At 53.6% G+C, this 21,980-nt stretch overlaps 5 protein-coding genes across 6 annotated transcripts; 2 read left to right on the top strand and 3 right to left on the bottom strand.

Moving 5' to 3' along the window:
• Window positions 1-90: 90 nt before the first annotated feature.
• PV07_00959 (uncharacterized protein) lies at window positions 91-6,264 on the top strand. Its single transcript, XM_016387452.1, has one exon. It carries the CDS (start codon window positions 295-297, stop codon window positions 6,013-6,015), a length of 5,721 nt encoding a protein of 1,906 aa, XP_016254380.1. The 5' UTR covers window positions 91-294; the 3' UTR covers window positions 6,016-6,264.
• A 28-nt stretch (window positions 6,265-6,292) lies between these two features.
• On the bottom strand, window positions 6,293-9,084 carry PV07_00958 (uncharacterized protein). The gene has a single exon (XM_016387451.1). It carries the CDS (start codon window positions 8,901-8,903, stop codon window positions 6,723-6,725), a length of 2,181 nt encoding a protein of 726 aa, XP_016254379.1. The 5' UTR covers window positions 8,904-9,084; the 3' UTR covers window positions 6,293-6,722.
• Window positions 9,085-14,613: 5,529 nt separating this feature from the next.
• On the bottom strand, window positions 14,614-18,023 carry PV07_00957. Of its 2 annotated transcripts, XM_016387450.1 has the most exons (2): window positions 16,291-18,023; window positions 14,614-16,062 (listed from the first exon to the last, which is right to left on the bottom strand). In XM_016387450.1, the coding sequence occupies exons 1-2, from the start codon at window positions 16,531-16,533 to the stop codon at window positions 15,418-15,420; spliced, it is 888 nt and encodes a 295-aa protein (XP_016254378.1). In that variant the 5' UTR covers window positions 16,534-18,023; the 3' UTR covers window positions 14,614-15,417. The 2 variants fall into 2 exon arrangements, with proteins under 2 accessions (XP_016254378.1, XP_016254377.1); XM_016387449.1 differs by having other exon boundaries at window positions 14,614-18,023.
• A 359-nt stretch (window positions 18,024-18,382) lies between these two features.
• On the bottom strand, window positions 18,383-20,346 carry PV07_00956 (uncharacterized protein). The gene is made up of 2 exons (XM_016387448.1): window positions 19,753-20,346; window positions 18,383-19,703 (listed from the first exon to the last, which is right to left on the bottom strand). Exon 2 carries the CDS (start codon window positions 19,509-19,511, stop codon window positions 19,095-19,097), a length of 417 nt encoding a protein of 138 aa, XP_016254376.1. The 5' UTR covers window positions 19,512-19,703; window positions 19,753-20,346; the 3' UTR covers window positions 18,383-19,094.
• Window positions 20,347-20,998: 652 nt separating this feature from the next.
• Window positions 20,999-21,877, top strand: PV07_00955 (uncharacterized protein; the record flags this gene model as incomplete). Its single annotated transcript, XM_016387447.1, has 1 exon — window positions 20,999-21,877. One exon carries the CDS (start codon window positions 20,999-21,001, stop codon window positions 21,875-21,877), a length of 879 nt encoding a protein of 292 aa, XP_016254375.1.
• Between the last annotated feature and the right edge of the window lie 103 nt (window positions 21,878-21,980).

Here is a 21,980-nt window from a genome sequence, read left to right as displayed (position 1 = left end):
CCGGCTGCTTGTCTTGGCACAGTTTCCCGTCTCTCGACGTCGGATCAAGGTTCCATCTTGTTCTTCGCCAATACCTCACAGCATTTGATCAGGACATATAGAGAAAATCGACCACGCAACCCCTTTCTGCGCTGACAACAGGCCATATGCCCACAAGTTCCAATGCGTTTGCGCCTGTGTTTGTGGAGGATGAGTGGGCCATCTCGCCGGAGCTGGCAACTCGATTTGGGAGATGAAGACAACAGCTTGAGAGCCCACAATTCCTAGAGCCACGCCATCACCTTAGCCTCCGATATGAATCAGACTGCATTGCATCGGAGAACCAGCAGTGGTTCCACGGTCCGAGCCACTGGGGGATCTCAGACAGGCTTGCCTCCTGGTGCCCAGAATAGCTCAGATACCGTCTCAGTTCGCGCATCGCTTTGGGTACATGACGACGCATTCTCATCCGAACACGTTCTCATCAATGAAGCCATCCTAGCAGGCTCGGATATACAGGAAGGCGGCTTGATCAAGATCTTTCCAGCTACCGAGGCTTCAGACGTCCGAGACTTTCAGTCGCCCAACAGTGAACAGACTGACTCCAGGCGCAACACGGGCTCTTTGATTGAGACTGGTGATATATCTGGCAGGGATGATTACTACCTCTGTATTGCCAAGTTCGCGTCCTCTGAGTTCAAGGCAAAGCAGGCCAACCTGCAAGTCTCGATCAAGAGTAACATCGCGACAGCGTTCGGATTTAGACCGCGCTCGCATGTCTACATATTTCCTGCTTCCTTCGAGGAATCAACGGCATCCCATGTGGAATTCAGCTTCAGGGATACATACCTCGCAAGGTCGGACATGTGGCGGCTCGTTGGGCAAGAGCTGGCCGAGACGACAGTTTACGTTGGGCAGAAGATCACGTACTTGGGGAGCATCAAGCTCACAGTCAAGTCCATCCATGTTCGAAATCACAAGGCGCCTACTGCTTTTTTTGCCGGGACCACGATCCCAGTCTTCCGCAGCGAAGCGGCGCGGTACGTGCTCTTTATACAGATGTCCAGCGAAATGTGGGATTTCGATTCCGAGGGCAATGGTGAGATCATGTTCAATCGAGTCATTAATGGTTTCCTTCCCGAACTTTTCAAAAGATGGACCGATCTGGATGTTCGGCACCTTGTCAGCATCGTTCTTTTTGGGCGCCTGGAGTATGACCGCTTTGAACTCGCGCGGAACAAAGATAGAAGACTAGAAACGGCTCCAATGTCAGGATCGCCCAACATGACGGCTCGCCAATACCAGGACTTCTACAGGGTGGTCGTCACAGATATGGCCAGTGCGCAATGGACAACAATTTTGGATGAGCTTAAAAAGGACTTTCGTGTCTTTTTGAGGGATATCTCCCTACACACTTCGAGCACCAAGGAAATAATATCAGAAGACACCAAGGAGCCGCCGACGCGCATTGCTGGCAGGCCGAGCGCTGCACTCAAGGGAAATATACTGGAAGCTATTAATATTGCCAGCACTCAGTTCGCTCATGACTTCGAGGATCGAGACCTGATTCGAACTGGTGTCTCGATCGTGGTCGTCACAGCTGGGACTGGCGTTTTCGAAGTCAACCGGGATTTGTTGAACCTAACGTCGCAGAATTTGACGAACAATGGTGTGGGAATTGACATAGTTTGTCTGTCCAGGATGCCATTGCACTCCGTACCTCTGTTCAAATACCGGACTTCTGGAGTTGAGGAATCGTCTCTGTCTTCGGTGGTTGAGGAATTCACTGCCCCTGAGCACAGGTACGGATCTGGGCCAAGCTTTTTCGATTCGAGCCAGCCTCGCAAGCTCTCCCCGGCACTTTCATCTGCAGCGACGAATAGCACGCAGTACTTTGCGAGCTTTATCTCAGGGCGGAGTCACGAGACTTCTCAGGGGTGGAGTTACGGCATCCCGCAGTGGGTTGACCTGTCATACTGGTCTGCCGAGGGCGAGCCAGCGGAGATGAGACTTCTCGAGGATGGACCGAAAGATGCGGATGGCACCTCGAAACGCAAGAAGGGACCTTTCTTGCCTCGAGTGAGGATGTACGAGATACAAATGATGGGACTCATGGAGCTTGGCATGGCAGATATGATCATCCCGTTCATGACCGAAACTCAAGCACCACTCACAGGTTCGCACAAACGCACGGGCTCGAAACGCAGACGAGCAACCGGAAGCAGGAGTCTGTCACATTCGCCGACGCTATCACGCAAGAGCCGTCTCGGCCCAGAACCAACACGAATAGCTCAGGGGTTGCTATCGATAAATGCCAAAGCGTTGGGAGATATATTCGACCGTATGGACGCATATGACTCGCTCTTGTTTGAAGTACATTCAACCGCAGAGACCAAATCCAAAGCCACGAAGACAACAAGTAGTAGTTTGGTAAGGACTGATACAGCCTCCTCAACCCAGCCAAGTAAGGTTCAACCAGAAAATGAAGCACCAAAATCGGGATCCGGATTGACCAAGGTGCTCACCAACAAGTCTCTGAATTCGCCTTTCCGGCCACAGCTCCCGTCTCTGGTTTCGGCCGATGCTTCAAGCTCCCTGTTAATAACCAAGAAACCACGGGAAGCATCAAAGGTCAACCGGACGCTTAACTATTCTTTGAGAGGGCTGGCTCCACCCATTCGTGCTGTTGCTAGCACCGAAGTGAACATTACCAATGTCGAGGCGCACTCGCCATTCGGTAACCTTGGCCACTCGCGACCCACGGTGTCAACGTCAGCCGCGAGCATACGCTCGGTGTCCACGAACAGTGTGCTCGGTGAGAAGCATAAAGAGAACTCTGCTTCCGTGGAGAGGTCAAATTCTCGATTATCCGGTCGACTAGAGGACACTCCATCAAAACCAATCTCAATAAATACCCCGTTGCGGAAGGTTCAAGATGATATTCTTGCTGGATCTCAAAGATCGAGCTCCACAACCCGGCGGGTTCAAGGCCATATGTCTGCTTCAAAGGATGAACTCGAATACAACAAAGTGGCAGACAGCGAGTCGTCACACTCTTCAGGTAGCGACGGGGCAGACGACTCGGACAGCGTGGAGCCGGGTGAGAGCCAGTTGGGCATGTCGGTCGCCAGCTCTGTCCCCAGAAGTACTCTCCCATATGTGCGCAATGTCAACGCATCAAATCCTTTGAAGCGACATCCTGAAAGAGAGTCGTTCTTTGGCAGGTGGCAACATCTATATCCTCGGAAACCACGTGCCGCTACCGTGAAATGGAAGTCTCTGTGCACTCCTGCGTCGGTTCCTCTAACGACGGAGGATTTCCCAACGAAGGATGAGCTTGAGATGGACTATGACTCCGAAGACTACCACGTCATATTGGCCAATCCTAACGAGATGCTCGAAGAAACCGAGTCGCGCGACATACTCCTTGGCGAGATGTTGGCCCTGAGGTTTGCACATGGCTACCAACTCGTAGTCGGTCCATCATTGCTCGAAGCTGTTGGGCCCGGTACCTGCGACACGTCTTCGTTCTTCACGCCGAATCTTGTGCGCCCTGATGGATCCTTCATTGTCATGTCGATGGGAAACACGATACAGAAGCTGTCCCTTCAGGTGAAAAATCGGATCCAGGTGACCAGGTATATCCGGAGATCACCAAGTGTCCAGCCTCCTTATCCCCAGGAGATCCACTACTATCCCAACATCAGGACCATTCTCTCAGAAGCATACAAGATTCGAGATATGCGGTTCAACGGGTTTTCTGAGCAGTACCCATGGGAAGCGGCTGACAGGTACCTGGCTGACTTCAGGAAGCAAAATGATATAGATGTCACATCTCTTCGATTCTGGCGGGCAAGGTTTGTCCTCATCCCAGTGGCGCCACCGGTCAATTCCTGGAGGCCAACGTTGTCCGAAGCTGAAGAAAGCGAAGAAGAGATCCATTTGCGCGGTATTCGGGCATTGACGCAAATGTGGCAAAAAGCACGATATGTGCCGCCAGACGAGAGAAGACCAGCTCACACCCGGCCCAGCACCATGAAAGGGAAGGACAGAAATCCATTGAGAATCAATCTCGAAACTCTCAATCCATCCGAGTTGGTAGCGACGGAGCTTGATAAGCTTATCGCGGCTGAAGAGGCTGGCGAAGTACAAACCACACAGCTCCTGCCCGAAGCCGAGCAGTTCGAAAGGGACTCCTTCAGTCTCCCGAAGCTAGCCCAAGCCTTGCAAGGCGAAAACGGGATCGAGATCAAGACTCGGCGCTGGCACTTGCGCCTCTACTACAGTTGCTTCATGGGCGAGGATCTGACAAACTGGCTGGTGCACAATTTCAGGGACATCGATACTCGGGAGGAGGCCGTTGAGTTGGGCAATGACCTCATGAAGGAGAATCTCTTCGAACACGTCAACAGCAAGCACAATTTCAAGGACGGGAACTATTTCTATTCCATCAAGCCCGAGTTTCGCACCCAACGAGCAGAAGTGAGGCAGTCATGGTTTCCCGCGAGCCGACGCTCGGATCGATCGATTCCGCCCACCCCTGCGACCGAGCATCCCACTCGAGAGTTGATCACTGGTAGGTCACGCTCAGGCTCAAACCTTGCCAACCACGCGCAAGTAGCTTCTGAACTGGCGAAAACGCTGGGAGACAAGAAAAGACGAACTGTGACGTTGAGCAAGATGATCCGAATCGATGTCGATACGAGGCGGCGGTCCAACAGACCCGAAATCGTCAACCTGCATTACGACAGACTCCACAACCCGGAGAACTGCTATCATCTCGAATTAGCCTGGTTCAACGTCACCTCGAAATTGGTCGACGACGCTATTGTCAGCTGGACCACGCAAGCCGAGAAGTACGGATTGAAGCTTGTCGAAGTTCCCATTGCAGAAGCCTTCAAGGTCCCAGAGCACGAGCCATTTCGTGCTGCCTACCACATCAAGCTTGCTCTCGAGCCTCCCCGCCGCAACTCGATCAGTACCATGTACTTTACGGCGGTGTCCTTTGGACCGCAAGCGCCCCTCAATCCTGATATTCACTTCTACCAAAAGGCACTACTGAAGCGGTTCAATTTCGTCCTCGATCTCGAAGCACCCTCAGAGTTTCCGGAAAACGTTGAGATCAAGTATTCCTGGGGGGATCTCGACTATCGCTACACGCAATTCGTCCACCGCTCAGGAGTCGTCCTCGCCCAGATCACCGATGAAGGCAACATCCTCCTCCTCGCAAACAGGCTCTATAACTCCCGTCAGGCGTCTGCGAAAGACACGTCTTCCAAATTCGACGCCAGCAAGAAGGATCTTACACCCAATGCCTCGAGCTCCATGCTCCTGCGTCCACAAACATTATCCTCGACCCATTCTGCGCCGAGCATGCAAGCCTCAGGAATCATTGGATTGAATGTCCAATCTCCCCACGCCGGACCCTACGCATCACCACTCGTTCGACCCTTGGCATCGACTCCCGTCCCTCCTCCTCCTCTTTCTCTGGCAGGGACAGAGACCACAACATCCAACACCACCACCTCAATTTCCGGCGCGTTGCCCCCTCCACCTACGACGCCCAAGGTCACGGCCGATGTCCTCGGCACCCGCCGGGCGCTCATTGCGTCGGGGTTCACGCACTACGTCACTCCCGAACAGATCAAGGACGACCTCGAGGCCTTTTGCGGCGACAAGGCGTGCTTGGATCTATTTTACAGAGAAGTCACCGCGACGCTGCCGGCCCAGCATGCCGCGCTGAGAGAACGCGAGCGCGACCGAGAGCATGAGAGATACGTTGGAGGCGGAGCATCAGTGGGACGGGATAGGGGGTACCGAACCGCAGGGACGGGTTCGAGCTTGCTCAGGCCGATCAGGGAGCCCGAGGCGGAGACGGGCATTCCGGAATTCAGATTACCGGACCCGTTGAACATTGGCTTGAAGAAGAGGGACGCATCGGGATCTGGATCTGGATCTGGGTCTGGAACAGCGACTGACTCCGGCCCCGGTTCTGGCTCCGGATCGGGTGGCGCCAGTGGGACGACGAACCCTTGATCTGACATCTTGTCGCGATTGTTGTGTTTGTACCACACAACCGTCGAATCGAGGACGAATGACCGTGTTTGAACACGCTGTTGTGACGGACCATGCCACTTATGCCAGACTACCTCAGGGGAAAGCCAGGCTATGTTTACATTTTCACGATGGAGGTGGAGGGTTCAAACGTGATCCATGTTGAGGTCGATGATGGTATGACGCTCGGACACGTTAAGGACGGACGGATGGATGGATGGATGGATGGATGGATGGATGAGTGAGTGCGCTCGTGGTGATTGATGGCAATTCCTCCTCCTTCCCCTACTTCTCCTACTCTTACTCCCCATGTATGTATATGCCGACCACCGGACCACTGCGCCATTGTACTGTTGTAATGTGTGTATGTATGTATTACCAATTTGAAGTTGGAGGATTTACCCTTCGCCGGCGCGATGACTTTTGACGCAAACAAGTCAAAACACTGTGAGCTTCCTTGTTTAGCTTTTCATCGTCTGTCTATCTATACCAGGTACAATACCGAGCCGTGGCTACTCGGCCCCGCCCACTCAGCTCGCTTTTCGTGAGGGTTCCTACATGGGTAGACGTTCACGATTCTTTTCGAGGTGGAGAGCATTACAATATTCCATGTTTCATTGTTCCTCTGCAATAACCCGACAGAAAACTTTTCTAGGCAAGCAGGAAAATAGGGACTCGGCTTCACCACATCATATCATCCTGGTCGGACTCCCGTTCCTGCTCTTGGACCGCCCGTTCACGCCCGCGTCCCCGCCGGCCAGGCTCTCGCGACTCTCTGTCCGGACCACCAGTCCCGCGCGGTCGATTGGATTCGGCCTCAACCTCTCCGAACCGTGCCGCTTGCTCTGAAAAGGCGAGGTTCGGCCCTGTGACGTCGGTCGGGGAGGGCTCGACTTGGCAAAAGCCACGTCCGGTTCGAGGGCCGTGCTGTCATCGTCGGACATGTTGTCCAGCTCGAAGTCGTTCGGGTCGTAGAGCTGCTGGGACGTTCCGTCCTCGAGGTCCCGGTCTCTGTCGAAATGGAAGGCGCCCTTGCGGCGACCGAGGAGCGCGTGGAGAAATTTGAACGGGGTCCTCAACTTCGGAGTCGACGAGGATGAGAAGGCAGAGGGCGCGGTCGGGGAGGACGGTCGGAGGGACAGGTAGATCCTGGAACGTCGTTCGCGGCCACAGAGATAGAACGCCGCGATGATCAAGATGAGGAGGAAGAAGATGAATCCCGGAAGGCGGTGTGGGGCGTCAGAGTTGAAGAGTGTGTCGTGAATGTGGTCGGTTATGCTTTGGCTGTTTCCGTCGTCGCCGCCAGTGGTCCCTTGTAGATCGGTGGCAGGTGCTCCGGCGTGGTAGTCCGGGGCGGCTTGGAGCAAGCCTCCACCAGGATACTGAAAGTCTTCGGGGATGCCAGGCACATTGCTGCCGAAGCCAACAGGCAAATCCCCATCCGAGCCAGGCGGAATTTCTGCAGATGCATACAACAGCATCTTGCCCATAGTCCAACTGACCTCTGTGGATTTAATCTTGTTCACAGCTTGGAAAGGATCGAGAAACCCTTTTCCCTTGGCGCTCTCCAGGACTTCTTTCGTGCCGTTGTGGGATGAGACTTCCGTGTCTTCGAGTCCGACTCTGGGAATCCCGATACCGTCATGAAGCATATTAATCAGCCAACTAGCCTTGAAACACACTTCCAGCGCGTTCTTTTCGTCGACTTTGTCGCCCCACGTTTTATCCTCGATACCCTTCTGGATGTCTGACCAGTCTTGCTCGCAGAATTCCTTGACCCTCTTCTGATAGGTATTGAAATCATATGCTTTATCCTTGTGCGCCATCTCGAAGATCTCGTGCGTGGTGTGCCAGTACTCGCTTACGCCAATGAAGTGATTGACCTCAAAGTCGATGGCGGGAACGTGGACTCCATGAACCAGGCACGGTTCGTCTGGGCAGGGTATATCCTTCTCGAGCAAGGGGAACGTGCGTCTGAGGCATTCGTCAAATCTCCCGACTCCCCGTAGATAATGATTCGAAAGAGAGGGACCGTCGTCTGATATGATGGTACCGTCGAAGTTTACTCGCAATCCTGTCGGCAAACATGGGTCGGGGACCTCTAGGATCCCGTCGATGGCGTATGATTCTTCGAGATCCTCCACATATCTCCGTCGTGCCTCGTTAGCGCCGAAACCCAGCCACGTCGTGACAAACACCTTGTACTCTTGTGGCACACCATTGATTGTCCGGAGGCGCAGCAGGGTGAGATCGTTGGCGTGTTTCTCGGCTTCCGTGGCATTCGGCGCGAAAGCAATCTGAGCAGACGCGCCGCCCATGTCTAAAAAGCCGTATGTATGATGTCCCTTGCCATGATCGTGGTCTTCAGGCTCGTCAAATCCCCCAAGCAAATAATTCGCCGCAATCCACCCATACAACCCTTCTGTCTCCCCGGATATTACTTGTACATGGACATCGCAGTCTGGGATTGAGAATTCCGTCTCGGATTTTAGATAGGAACAGATGTTTCGCAATAGGCTCTGTTGCTGTTGATTAGGGAGTAGGCGCATGCCGGCCGTCGCAAGCAGGAAAACGGGCGTATTAGGGACTGCAGCTTCAGGGATATATTTGAGGGCGTGTTCGAGGAGGGGTTTTAAATGATCTGGACCGACCAAGTCGGGTGTCTCGCCAAAGGTTGACACTCCCGGGTGCACTTTTTTCGTCCACTTGTCCTTTGTCTCCAGGTCGGGTAAAGCATGCAGGGAGGTGTGATCAAGTCGAGCGACCGAGTTAGGGAGCCATCGGTATATGTAAACTCTCGTCCCAGATGAACCAGCATCTAGGACTACTCCGTACCGTTTATCAGGCCTGTCGCCCATCTTGGATAGCATTCATCTCATGTTTGAAGTGATCGTCTATGAGTGGAACCAGCCAACTGCTGAAGACTAGAAAGAGAGCCGTAGGAGTGCCTGAGCCGGTGTAGGGTATTGAAGGCACATAGAGAAGGCGGATTACAGTCGATACTGCAGGAAAGCGAAAGAGACGATTCAAAGGTTGCAGAATGCATGTGTGGTGTTTCGACAAAATCAACAACGTACACGTTACGTAGACACACGTGATATATTTCGGCAAGCGTGACCATTTCAAGTTAGCGGAGTCGTCGACCCTTCAGCCTTGTTCAGTCTTGTCGAGCCTGATCAACGCGAGGTTTGTTGCTGTTCACCTGTGCCTAGCGCCGAGTTCTTCAAACAAAGGACGCCTTCAAGAGAGGACGTGCATGATCCTGAGTCCATGCTGTCATAAATGGAGCAAGCGTACATTGTGCGGCGACCCGAAACCTCTGTGCTTGTGCTTCTCGAGGAGCCTGTGAAAGGCTTGGATTGAAGCCGCTCGGACAAATATGACCCATATCAAATGCGCATGTTCACATGTTTGCGTCTCAATCACAGAGCTCTTCGTCACAGTGCAAACAAGGAGCAGATATCCTGGAGATTTGGAAAAGGCTTGATCTTTAATGGTTGGGTACAGAGGGATGTCCATCACCCCCCAACGGAAATCATATCAACAACAACGAAATCTCTAAATTCATAAACAAATACTATATTTCCATTCACAATCCCCTCCCTGCTTGATTCGTGCTCCAAGTGCAAGTGTAAGGAACCAAGCGCCAGTCGCAAATGAACATATAGCCAGAGCCGTATCGCTTCTCGGGCACAGCTCAAATGACAGCTCCGGGATATTTGATCGCAACCGATAATATTTCGCACTTGGAGGATCCGTCCAACAGCTGCATCTGTCCTCATATCGAACCAGTGAGCTCCAGACCAGGGCATCGACAGCCTCGGAAGCTTATTGGTACCGATGAGACGGATCCGTCCTCGAAACAAATCCTTGTTGCTCAACAACACTGCGTGCTTCCTGATCCCGTCAAAGCACCAGCGCTGCAAGGAGGACAACGAAGAGCCCTTCCAGACAGCCATTGTTCGGGTCTCAGCCGAGCAGGAAGGGGCTTACCCGATCTGTGTTGCCCCTTGCTGCCGTTGATCGTGCCTTCGGAGGGTATCAGCTGCGAGTTGAGCGTTATCCGTCCACTTGGGAAGTGACATGTGCGTGCCACGACGAGATACTCCTGATTCCAAGGGCCTCCGTCGTTTCTGTATGTCCTTTGAATACCAAATACCTTACCAAACCCTTACAGGACCGGAGGGGCAAAGAGCGGTGAAGGGTCCGCCTAGAGCGGGAACGGGGCGACAGAAGGGATAGGCAGCCCGGGAAGCCCCTGGAGCCTCCCTACCTGTACCTGCAGAAGTCTCCGGGGGGGGGGGGGGGCGCCAACCGCTTGTTTTGACGTCCACGAGGGCCCCTTTTCCTTGCATGGTGCCAGCCTTGCATCGATGGCCACTGGCGGTGAGAGCAAGTTTGATGCAACACGTCAAAAGAACCGGTTTGACAAAACCGCAAGCCGTGTGCGAGGCGGCAGGGTGCATGATCTCCTCTTCGGGCTTTCAGCTTCCGTTCATGTGAAACCATGATGGGGTCGCCTACGGCTGGTCGAAAACGAGGGCACGGCGAAAGTTCCCACGGAAAAGAGACATCAAATCAAGCACGGGTCGCAGTCCGGTTGCAGGCAGCAGTGCTGCAGCCTACCGACGCGATTGAATCGCAGCCTAACAAAAAAAAGCGCACGAAGTTGAATGGATTGCAGAAGAGCCGCCTTCGATGATACGAGTCAATCGCAGCTCGTTGAAGGGGGGGGGGGGAAGGGGGCAATGAGGATGTCCTCCCCCGTTAGATGCAAGGCAACGATTAGCTTCAGGGGGCGTTTGTTTCAAGTGCCTCAAGCGGAGGTCTGGCCTCCTCTCATGGGCGCTTCTCCCGCCTTTGCCTGGCGCAGGTGCAAGGTCAACCATTTGTTGGTTTAGGGAAGCGATTGGCTAACACTGCTCCAGTGACAGTGGTCGACATCTCGACTTATGGAAGGCAACAAGATACGAGCGATCCAGTCCAGAGGCTTGACCCATGCTGGAAGTCCAGGCGGCAAGGGGACGTCCTTTACATAGCTACGCGGTGCTGTTTCACCATCTCGTGTGCCGGCTGCTCTCTCTCTGCCACAAACGCCCTGGATTGTGGGTGGCGCGAAAAGCACCAATCAACCCGGACGCCGACGCTATTCAGCCCCCTCCGGACGGCCTGATATACGCACCGGACTGGGGGGCTATTGTCTCTGGAAGTATACTTGTTATCGATGTACAGCATCTACCTACCTCTCAAGGTTGCCTTTTGCGATGGACATGTGAACAAGGCGTGATGGCCTCTCCCACCCTCACAATCTACAAGTGGACAACTATCACACCCACCACTACGATGGGAACCGAGCAGCCATGATCAGTAGTTCATGCACGTCGCTGGAAGAGTTCAAGCCGTGGGTCACACAAGCTTGAGTCCGGGTCTGGTCTGCTCCAGCATGTGCCGGCAGTCATTCGCTTTCTTCCCCCACCACGGGCCGCCTGTTATTTGCTTCTGGGAGTCGGATGTCACAGGTGATTCAGCGGTGATCCTAACTTAGCTACCAAGCACTCGTCCTGTTCTCATCTTTCTCCAGGCACGTCGCCAGAGATGTCACGTACACAACGTCACGCGGATTCAGCGGGTTTACCTACAACCGCGGCATTGCCCTTGGGATCCCTGATATGGCCACCAATGAAGTGCCATATGGACCCGATGCTAAGATCTGATTAATCCTCACATGCAACTCCGAACGGGACACCGTGAACCATGTGCTCCCCCCCATTCCTCCATGTACCCTTTTTTCTCCCTGCCCGTCCTATCACCGAGGTCAGGCCCTTACACAAGCGAGCCAACGGGGAGGAAACGGGGCCCCTTGGACGCCCAATCACTCCCCTCGCTCCCCCTCTTTCTTGCAGCCGCTGACGATGGCCTGCATGTACAAGCTGTCCTCGGCCAGGGATTGAGGGGGGCAAAGTCCAAAAACAGCTCATTCTGTCCTTTCCCGTTTGGCTGCTCGGGTTAACAATTGGGGACTAGAGGGAGAAACTTGTAAGGGATGGGGTTACTTCCACGAGTGCTTCCATGCATTTTTTTCCACCCGTACGGCTGAAAGATTGAGAGCTTTTGACGAAGGGGGCTCACTAAGCGCCCCGATATCTTTCTTCGCCCGCACCTCCATTACAGACCGACCTTGATGAGGAACCGAGTTGGACGGCGTGTTACTCAACACACACTTAGCTTTCCCTACCACTCACTAACCGGGTAGACAAAGAATGGGAGGTCTCCGGCCCCCTCTTCTGGTGGTGACTATCTTGTGATTTCATGACGTTTTGCCGCCCTCGTGGAGACGGCGAACCATCTTTTGTACAGGGGAGGGGGGAATCACGAGCGCATCAGCACCAGTGTTGTCTCTAGCCAGATACTCGGAGGGATGAGGTACGTACCTACCTCGTGGTAATGCTGGTGTTTGACTTTACAAATGACAGCCCATTACCGTTGAGCTCACTGCCACTCTTGCTCTTACCTACCCAACTACCTAGAAGGTACGTATATGTGGAGATAGATAGATCGCGGGATGGATGTCGAAAGGTTCGATACCTACCAATTCGTGCTGGCGGTGCTGGCTGTGCAGTGCAGTGCAGTGCAGTGGCAGGGCCTTTGAACCCGAGTACGTCGTTTTCTTTCTTGGACCGAAGAACCTGATCGGACCTGTACAGCGACCGAGCGGGCTAGCTGGAGAGAGAAACTGGCTGCCTGAACCGTGAGGCAATTATTCTCTCAGGCCCAATACTAGGTGAGTCTCTCTTTCTCTCTCTCTCTCTCTGTGGGTGTGTGTGTGGATGTGGATGTGCCTACTTTACCTAGAGCAGTACTCCATCTCCTCTACATTGTTTTTGTTTGTCTGTTGTTGAATTATTACACTTTTCGGCGAGGGGGCGGATGCGGCGCGAACGGGCGCGCACGGGCGCGCACGGGAGGGAGGGAGGGAGGGGCAGGCACTTGTGATGACGATCGCTATGGACAGTGATAGTGACGATGGGCGGTGATGGTGGTGGACGCCCGCTGGGCAGCTGAACCGGGCACAACACCCAAAGTCTGTCTCCCTTTGTCCTTTGTGCTCATCGCATGTCTCTTCGCCTGCGCTGCGCGTGTCTGTGTGTCGGTATTGGGTACATAGTCCGTATTCTTCCTCGTACTCGCGGTGTCCATCCCATCCCCCCTTTCCGAACCTGGACGAGCTGAGCTGAGGGCAAGCCGGGCTGGGCTGGGCTGGGCTGGGCTGGGTTGGGCTGAATCCAACGCCCCCCAAGTCACATCGAAGGAGCTGAGTCGAGTCGAGTCGCCCGCAGAGACACACCTGGTTGGTGACCCAGTTCCCCCTTCCAGTGTGTCACCACCGAAGGTAGGTAGGTTTCTGGGCCCTGTTACGGAGCACGCATAACCCGTAACTCAATCACAAAGTAGCAATGGTCTGTTAGGGTGTGGTACCTACGGAGTATTATTGATCGGAAGAGGAGAGGGGGAGGGGGAGGGAGGGGGGTTGGCCCAACCCAACCGGCAAGCCCGCAAAAACTCAAAGTCATTAACTCGAACTCTTTGAAACTTTGTCTAGGTTCAGAATACTCGTTGCCAGTAGGGGTAGGGTAAGTATACTCGAGGCCGAAAACCATGCCTACAGCCAGCCATTGATTGCCCCCCGCCGGCCAGCGCTCTGTGTTGGAATGGATCAAATAATACAGGAAAATGCAGTGTCAGTCTCCGTAAACCTCACTTAGATACACAGGTTTCGTATGAACGGTACATGTTGATATGTGTGAGGATCCCTATCTTATGAATGTACACGGTACTCCTAGGCATGTGTAGTGTCGGGGCATCAAATGGCCTGTGACGCCCTCTCCAAAGAAAGCCTCGGGCTTCGCACAGTACGAGTAGTAGTATTAGCAGCGTAATGGAAAACCAACTGCCAGCCAGCCAAGCGATTCCCACAATGATACTGATTACCTAGCTCCTTACTACATAGATGACGATGATGATGATGATGATGCCGATGCTGATGCTGCTGACGACGCGGAGTAGTGATCGCATGACAGCAAGTCCTACATAGGTATCACACAGACAAAACCGCAAAGAAAGACAGGCAAGGCCCGTCTAACTAACCGGCTAACTCACCTCCCCCCCCAACTCCCCGCGTCGCGTGCCTGACAAACCGTGCATGCAGATGATGAACGGGTTGCGAGAGGATATGCAAAATGTCGTAAGACGTTTTTTTGGTGACATGGTCCGGGATTCTTAGTCTGCTGAGTAAACTACTTGTAACTGACTGAGTAACGAGTTTGAATCATGGGTGGCAGATACAACCTCTGTCGGTCAATCAAGCCTGGCCCGGGCTCTCGCTCTCACTCTGTGTTCGACCAAAATAGAGAGTCTCAGGAACTTCCCAGAACATATATTGCTGAAAGGAGGGTGATAGTGGTGATGGACCCAACAGGGTATATACACAACCGCCAAGCACAATTGACCAAATGCACCAGAATTGAGATGATCACGCATGGAATACGGGCATAACAAAGACGATCGATGGAAAGGAAAGCATATCAAAAGCCCGCAAATCAAATGATATTAGTACAGAAGCCTGTGATTAAAAGAAACTCCCATGTATCCGCTGAGTCCATAATCTTCCAAGGTCCCGTGAGTCCTTGAAGTATATCCTCCATTGTGATGATGAAAATGCCCATGATTCCAAAACTCCAATTCCGGTAAACTCCCTCCAGCAATGTTGATCCTGGGGACCACGTGGCTTCTCTGCAAAATATTGAAAAGCCAAATGATCGGTCCCCGGATATTCCCATAACTCCCGATAAGCCGCAATATGTTGAATAGTAGACCAATACCAAAGCTGATGAGCCGTACATGAGGGGGTATCTCTGTGCCGATAAAACAGGAAGTACGCCAACAGAACCTTGACTGCCTCGTCCGTAACATGTTGATACAGGGATCAGAGTCATTCTGTGGTCATGTGTTCGTCCATCATGGCTTCATGATAGAACTTTTGGTGTCCCTTGAAAGAAAACTCCAACGAGTGTACATTTGTGCCCTAGCTGGGCCGTAAGAAAATGAATGACTCATAGTGAAAGCCTCCAATGCAACGCTCCAGGATGAATGTTGTTACAGGTTGCCTAACCCATTAGCGCCAATGACCTCGCAGAGGCCATGACTTGGAGATGGAAGTAGTAGTAGAGATGGTGAGTCGAGTTGATGGTCGGTTGATTGGTTGTTTGTGTGTGTGGCGATGTGAGTAGAGTGTGGCGGAGTTTGCATCAAACTTTTGCCACCGTCGAGATTCCTTGATTCCCAGCTTGCCGTTGATGAATGTCCTCGGATTGCCCGAGTCAAAGTCTAGGCAACCGAGGGTCGGCGCAACGTCTCCTCACAGTTGACATCGAAGCGCATGTTCCAGAGACGGATCTGGTTCATGATCTTCTCGGTTGCCTCGAGGTGGCGATCGCGGCCGAAGATGGAGTCGACAAACTCGGTGCCTGCCTTCTTACCCATCGTTTTGGAGCCGTCACGTTTGGCGGCCTTGAGCATGAAGTGTTCGCAATCCTTGAGAAGCGCCTTGAACTTCTCCCAGAGGCGTTTGCCACTGATGATGAAGTCCTCGACCGTCTCCTGTTTCTCGGGGTTGCGGATGCGGTCCACACATTCTTCGGCCCGCTTCATCTTTCCCGCCAGCTTGATGAGGAGGAGCCAGAGTTCGCCGGCGATATCGGCGATGGGAGTGGAGGCACCGTGGTGGAAGACGGTCCAATCGTAGATCCATTTGCCAAGCGAGTTGGCATCGAAGACACTGCCCAGCAAGATGATGGGCAGCTCGGTAGGATCCCAGTGTTTGATGGAGTAGCCGGCGGGGATGCCGGCGCGGATGGCGTCCTCCTCGGTTGCCTGCGGTGCTGGCTTGGGCTTGGACTTGGGGGTGGGTTTCGAGGTGGTCGAGGCTCGTCGCGCCCTCGACCGCTTTGGCTGTTCGTCAATGATCTGCTCCTGCCCATAGTAAAAGTAGGTGTCAGTGCTTGGCTTCCTCGCATGCTTCAGCTTGGACTTTGGTTCTCGGTAGACGTAGTTTGGCTGCATTCGTGCATTTTCAGCTTCATCGTCGTAGACGTAGATGGGCTGATTCTGCTTGCGCGATGATGAACGGGTATGATATCTCGAGCTAGGAAAGGTGCTGTAGCTCTCATAGTTGCGGGTCTTGCCCCTTGCCTCACTCACATAGACATCATCCCGCGGTGCAGAATACTGGACGTTGGGCTCATGGTGGGGTGGTGGTGAGCCCGCAGGCGAATACCAACCGCCGACTCGAGGGGAGGGCGTGTAGCTGGTCTTCCGCGCGTGTTTCTTCGGTGTTGATTCGTACTGGGGAGCGTAGTGGACGTACTCGCCACTGCTGTACGGCGACGAGGTGCCGTAGTATTTGGTGTAGTGGGACGGCGGAACGCCGTAGTGGTAACTCATTTTGATCCTGATGGTCGAGGCTCTGCTTCCGACTCGGGGCGTTCAAACTCTTCTCTCTCCTCACTCCTGCCCCTGTCCGCAACAATCTTCCCCCCGATCTGGGTCTATGTCTGACTGTTCTGGTCGTGTAATGTGTTGGCGAGAGAAAAGGTGTGTCCGGAAGATGTTGGACTGGCTGAATATCATAGCGTGGTTGGCCTCGAACGGGTGGCTGGGGCAAGTCTGAATTGAGTCTGGCGACTCAATTTGGGACAGTAAAAGTGGATAAGCTTCGTTTGCTGCAGTGTGCAGGCTCTGCGATGACGCGAAAAGGTGGTGCAAGTGAGGAAGAAGAGAAAAAACTCGAAGGCTGGTAAAATCTGGTGCGAGTACCTATATGTTGGTTTTCCCTCGAGGTGGTTGACCAGGCCCCAAAGTTTGTGTGGATTCTGACTAGGGGGTCGCGGAGCAAAGCAGCCGGTGTGAGTCGACTTTGGACGATGAGTCGACGGGTGGACACCAGGGTCGGTTGATGGGTCTTGGGGGGGTCGATGAACGAGAAGGCTGTTCTTGTTGGAAACTGGGAATCCGTGTCCGCGCGTCTGAAGATGGTGAACGCGGCTGTGCCTTTGCCGGTTCGGTGCTGGACTAGTGTCGAAGCTGGTAGAAGGGAATGGGACCAACTGGAGCCAAAAAGCTCAAAAGTGGCCAATAAGCCGCGTAGCAGAGGGATTGAAAAGATCGTTGTTGAAAGGGAAATTGATAGCAGCGCAGGGAAATCAGGGGGGGCAATTAACGTTAAAATGGATTTTTTGGGAGAGGAAGACGATGGCCCAAGTGTGAGTGGGTGCCCTTTTAGCTTCGATGGTATCGAAGGGGTCGAAGTGACAAAGAAGGATGCGGTGGAAGCGCGGATGGGCTTGATGGCTTGATGGCTTTTCACACTAAGGCTGGTCCATGCTCTTTCCTGGGCGTGCCGTGAACCCAACTTCTGATGGCTCGTGTGGCAGGGATCAAGGGTTGATGCGCCGGTCTAGCGCGATGCGAAGGAAGCCCCTGGCGAGCGGGAGAGGCTGCGAGGGGGACGAGAGGACGAGAGGAAAAGCGGAAAAGAGCAAGAGGACCCAGAAGGGCGAGGCCAGCGATGCCCACTTGGTGGTCTTGGAAAGGACGAGGGGAGTCGGTACAGGTAATATACGGTAAATACTGGTACCATACGAAGATGGTGGATGTGAGAAGAAGGAGGCGAAAAAAGAGGGTGTGCAAGTTCTTGTACTTGTACTTGGAGTGAGTGAAATGAGTGGACAATCACACTGTGATGGCGTGGATTTGACAGAAGCCTAATCAATTCGGGGTTTCCTGACCCTTCTCTTCCGTCTGTTGATGAATAAACGAGAGAGATGATGGAAGCGCCAGCGATGGCAGTGGCGAGAAACCTGGAGATGATTTGGAAGACGGAAAGAAAGAAAGAAAGACAATGGGTGTGCGGAAGATGGTCGCTCCGAGTCTTGGTTGATGCGGCGCCTTTAAGGACGTATAAGGCGGCACTCCGGGCGTCATAGGTGCTTGTAGGTACTTGCGAGTGCTTGCGAGTGCTGGCAGGCTTCCGGCTTACCTGATCGTGGTCGCTTGGGCTTGACCACGTTAACCAGGTTGGTTAATGATCTCAGCGCAGCCCATGCCCAAAACCTCTCAGCACTTAATCAACACCTGCCCAGTCCGGAGGTTGCGTATTTCACTGCCACTGAATCCCTAGGAGCCGCTGCTTAAGCCCGAGTGCGCTCCCTTTTCCCTTCTGGAAGCCTGCGGGAGGGGCTAGACATGCCTGGAACCCCCTCTCCCGGGGCCCGGACCAACGTCTGAGCGCCCACCGACATCATCCATTGACCCCCAAGAGGGAGTCACGGGGACTGCGCCCGCTTCCATGCATTGTAAGCTTACTGTCCGTCATACCTCATCGCCCTCGCGCAATTCATCCCTCAAGCCCAATGGAACACACAATGCAAGACATCAACTCCGATCATTGACCGTCGCTATACCCGAATCTACTTGTTTTTGCGACCATACCCTTGTGCGATCCTTCATAAATAGCATCATGCAGACAATCCCTCATCATCACCGTCGTTCATGACGCCTCTTCCTTGCGATGCCTCCAGTAGCTCCTCTCCGCAGCCTTCTGTGAACGCGTGTCTACTCGACAACTCCTCCCTGTCTTCTGTTGGCTCGTGGCTGTGAGTGCTAAGAGGGGATCTCTTCCTCAACACAAGCAATACCCACCGAAGTAAAGATTGGGGTCCAGCAGACAAGGTCAAGGGTTTGTCAAGTTTTACGTTGGATATGTCAATCTCGAGAGTCTCAGATCCATGCGGGTCACTCGGCTATGTTCAGCTCGCCGTTTTGCGAGCCAACGGGATCTAAGATATCCAAATCAAAAGATCTCTTGGGGAGGATTTTCGCCTCCCTTTTCTAGACCAATTCTTGACCAAACCGACTCTGATTGGCGACCTTCCTAGCCAATGGTTCTCCTTACAAGAGGCTATTTTCCAGTCTGTCGGTCAAACCCAGCTGAAATTCACGGGCGATCAGATCCAATCGCTCTGAGAATATGCACGACCAAGCCTTGTCAGGCCTCGCCAGCCCACCTGGCCTTGTTGTGCTTGTGAAGCTGAAAGGCTGAAGTCGACCCTTACGGGAGGACACACCACCGGATGTCCCTCCCAAATGTCTTTCGTAGGGTGCCCTAAGACCTCGTACGGGAGTGTATGCCCATGAAACACTTCCTTTTGAGACCTCGATTGGCTCACAAAGCTTCTCGTCCAAAAGCTGACATGACACAAACAAATGTGACTCGTGTCTATGTTGTGCTGCCGTCCACTCGAGTGCAGATGACACCCATCACCCTTCAATCCCGTCCTGCAGTCAACCTTGTAACAAAGACCCACGAAAGGGGAGGAAAGTGACTTTGTGTCGAGTCTGTCCCGTGGTGCGGCAACGTGCATGAAGCAAATGAGCTCGAATCCATTAGGGACGGTGGTCAGGGGATCAAGGCCTTCTGAGCCTGTTTGTCACGATATCTTATCCGGAGGAATCGTCCATCCATCCACCAGTTTGCACTCTTCACATCGCACTGGCGGCACCGGGAGTGCCTAGCAGGTCTCTGTGCGGCCGTGGTCTGGGCTTGATGATGGGTCCTGTCGATAGGTTCAGTATCGTCGGTATTGAAGCAGTTCTGAATATTACCTTACGCTGGGACACTCCTTCAGCATGCACAGGTTCCAAGGTTCCTCTGCTGGCCTTGGCCGTGGTGTTGAGTGGAACGAGCGAGTGAGCGAGTGCCAGCGCATTCCAGCTTTACATTAGCCTTGGCGCTGGCTTCGGGCATCACTGTCATCGTCTTCCACCACTCCAGTGCCTCGTTTCTTACCGCCTCATTCCCATCTGCTTCACGCCTGCATCTGCACAGTCGGCACTCTTCCCATTGATCCATTTGCGTTGAGAATGAGGCAACCTCGCGTGGGTTCGGGTCCAAAAGCCAGCATCGCCCCGATCCGCTAGCTGCACCCATTTTGGGTATCAACCGGGCGTACTGACGCATCGATGACTGTTGTTGATCGCAGACAACCACTTGAAAACGACAAGGCGGAGCCTTGATGAGACACCTAGAAGGTTCTGAGTCTTTCAATGCCTCAAGATTGCACCGGCCTCACGCGCCCAAGGCTGTGTTGGGTAGCAGAATAACTTTGCGGGTTGCAATTCGCGAAGACTCGATGCGGCCCCGAAACTCGATGACTTCACCATGAAGGATGAGTAAAAATTGCTCGGATCTCACACGCGACTCGCACAAGCCGCGCCGCTTTTGTCTTCCTTCGGGAAATGGACAAAGGACATGCCTAGCGGGCATGGTTGAACCGTGCATGGGTAAGAGCCTCGTCAAAGGGTCACAGAGTGGCAACTCTCAGAGAGGCCGAGACCACATCCACTCGTCTCTCCCGAACAATAGGGTCTACGAATGGCATTGATACGGCATGAAGGACTACTGTGTTTCCTCTCATACCGCTGACCAGTCTCAAGAGGTAGATTTCGGTTCAGACTGGGCCCTCTTCAGACTTGAGACTCCAAGCATCAGCTGGTCTCCGAGTCCTTAAGGTCCTCAATTTGCCTTGCCGGCAACCATATGAGCTTCCAGCCCGGGGGGAAATATGAAGACGACATCTACCCCAGTGCCGGTACACGAGAGTTAGGACCATTCAGTGTCCTCCATTTCTCCTGCTTTTGAGTCGCTCGCCCACGACACCTAATAGAGACCCCTTCGTATAAAAATTGTGCTAACGGGTAAACAGACGCAAATATTAAGCATGTCCCCTCCCAGATAAGACCCAGCAAGCCGTGTGTTCAGTGACCATTTACGTCCCGCTCTCGCAACAGAGCATTCGCTGCCTACACATATCCCTGCGCGAAATAAGCAGAGAGACTAGAACTAGCAGCCATGGACCCTCAATTCGTGGACCAAATGGCCCGAGTTGGAGAGAAAATCACAGGCGAATATGCGGCTTTTTTGCTGCAGCACGCGAAAATGGACCAGCTTACAACAGCCAGTGGTAGCAAAGATATTGCGGAACTTGTCGTCCTCGACGAAGCCTGCGGAACGGGCGCAATCGCCTCACGACTACTCCATATGCTTGACGACAAAACCAGGGCGGTGACCAACCTCACCATGTTGGACATTGCTAAGCCGTCGCTTGAATATGCAGAGCGACGGCTCCAACGAGAAGGGTGCAATTTGAAGGCACTCCGAACACTCCAGGGTGACGTAACAGACACAAAGCTGCCTTCTTCACACTTCACACACGTCTTTTTCGGCTTCGGCCCCATGGCCATCACCGACTGGAGAGCGGCTTTGCGCGAAATCCATCGCATGTTGCACCCCGGCGGACTCGCCGCAATGTCTACCTGGGGTGACGGCGGCTGGCTGCCTGATGTCCGCGCTGCGCTGGCCAGCGACCCCTCCTTGCCTCGTGGACCTAGTGCAAAGGAGCTCCTGGAGGCCTTCAGCCCAGACAGTGACTGGAGCCAGCCGACGTGGATCGAAACGGTGCTACGGGAATTCGGATTCGAGGACGTCCAGATCAAGACGGTGCCGCGAACGAGTGTCTTGGACGGGATGGACGAATTCATGATCACCGTCCCCATGACCTTGGGGAATGTTATTGACAAGTGCTGGTCTCAGGGCCAAGCCAAGGCCCATGGTGAGCGCGCAAAGGAGACGCTGGTCAGGTATGTGGCGCAGAAGTACGGCTCGGGCGAAATCAGATGGGACTGGGTCGCCCACTTGATTACGGCGAGAAAGCCTGTGATCGCGGATTGAACCTGGGATGCCACGCGTGTCGGTCCACGTAAACCAAGGATATCGCTGAGACCAGGACACCTTTGATTTTCCATTATAGCAAACCTAATAAGAATCGACTTTT

Source organism: Cladophialophora immunda, assembly GCF_000835495.1.
Source record: "Cladophialophora immunda strain CBS 83496 unplaced genomic scaffold supercont1.1, whole genome shotgun sequence".
NCBI classification, from domain to species: domain Eukaryota; kingdom Fungi; phylum Ascomycota; class Eurotiomycetes; order Chaetothyriales; family Herpotrichiellaceae; genus Cladophialophora; species Cladophialophora immunda.
This window is presented reverse-complemented; position numbering and strand designations above follow the sequence as displayed.

What these genes read in the sequence shown, in the direction of transcription:
- PV07_00956 (XM_016387448.1), bottom strand. Translation starts at nt 19,511, where the DNA reads ATGCACGTTGCCGCACCACGGGACAGACTCGACACAAAGTCACTTTCC.
- PV07_00958 (XM_016387451.1), bottom strand. Translation starts at nt 8,903, where the DNA reads ATGCTATCCAAGATGGGCGACAGGCCTGATAAACGGTACGGAGTAGTC.
- PV07_00959 (XM_016387452.1), top strand. Translation starts at nt 295, where the DNA reads ATGAATCAGACTGCATTGCATCGGAGAACCAGCAGTGGTTCCACGGTC.
- PV07_00957 (XM_016387449.1), bottom strand. Translation starts at nt 16,533, where the DNA reads ATGAGTTACCACTACGGCGTTCCGCCGTCCCACTACACCAAATACTAC.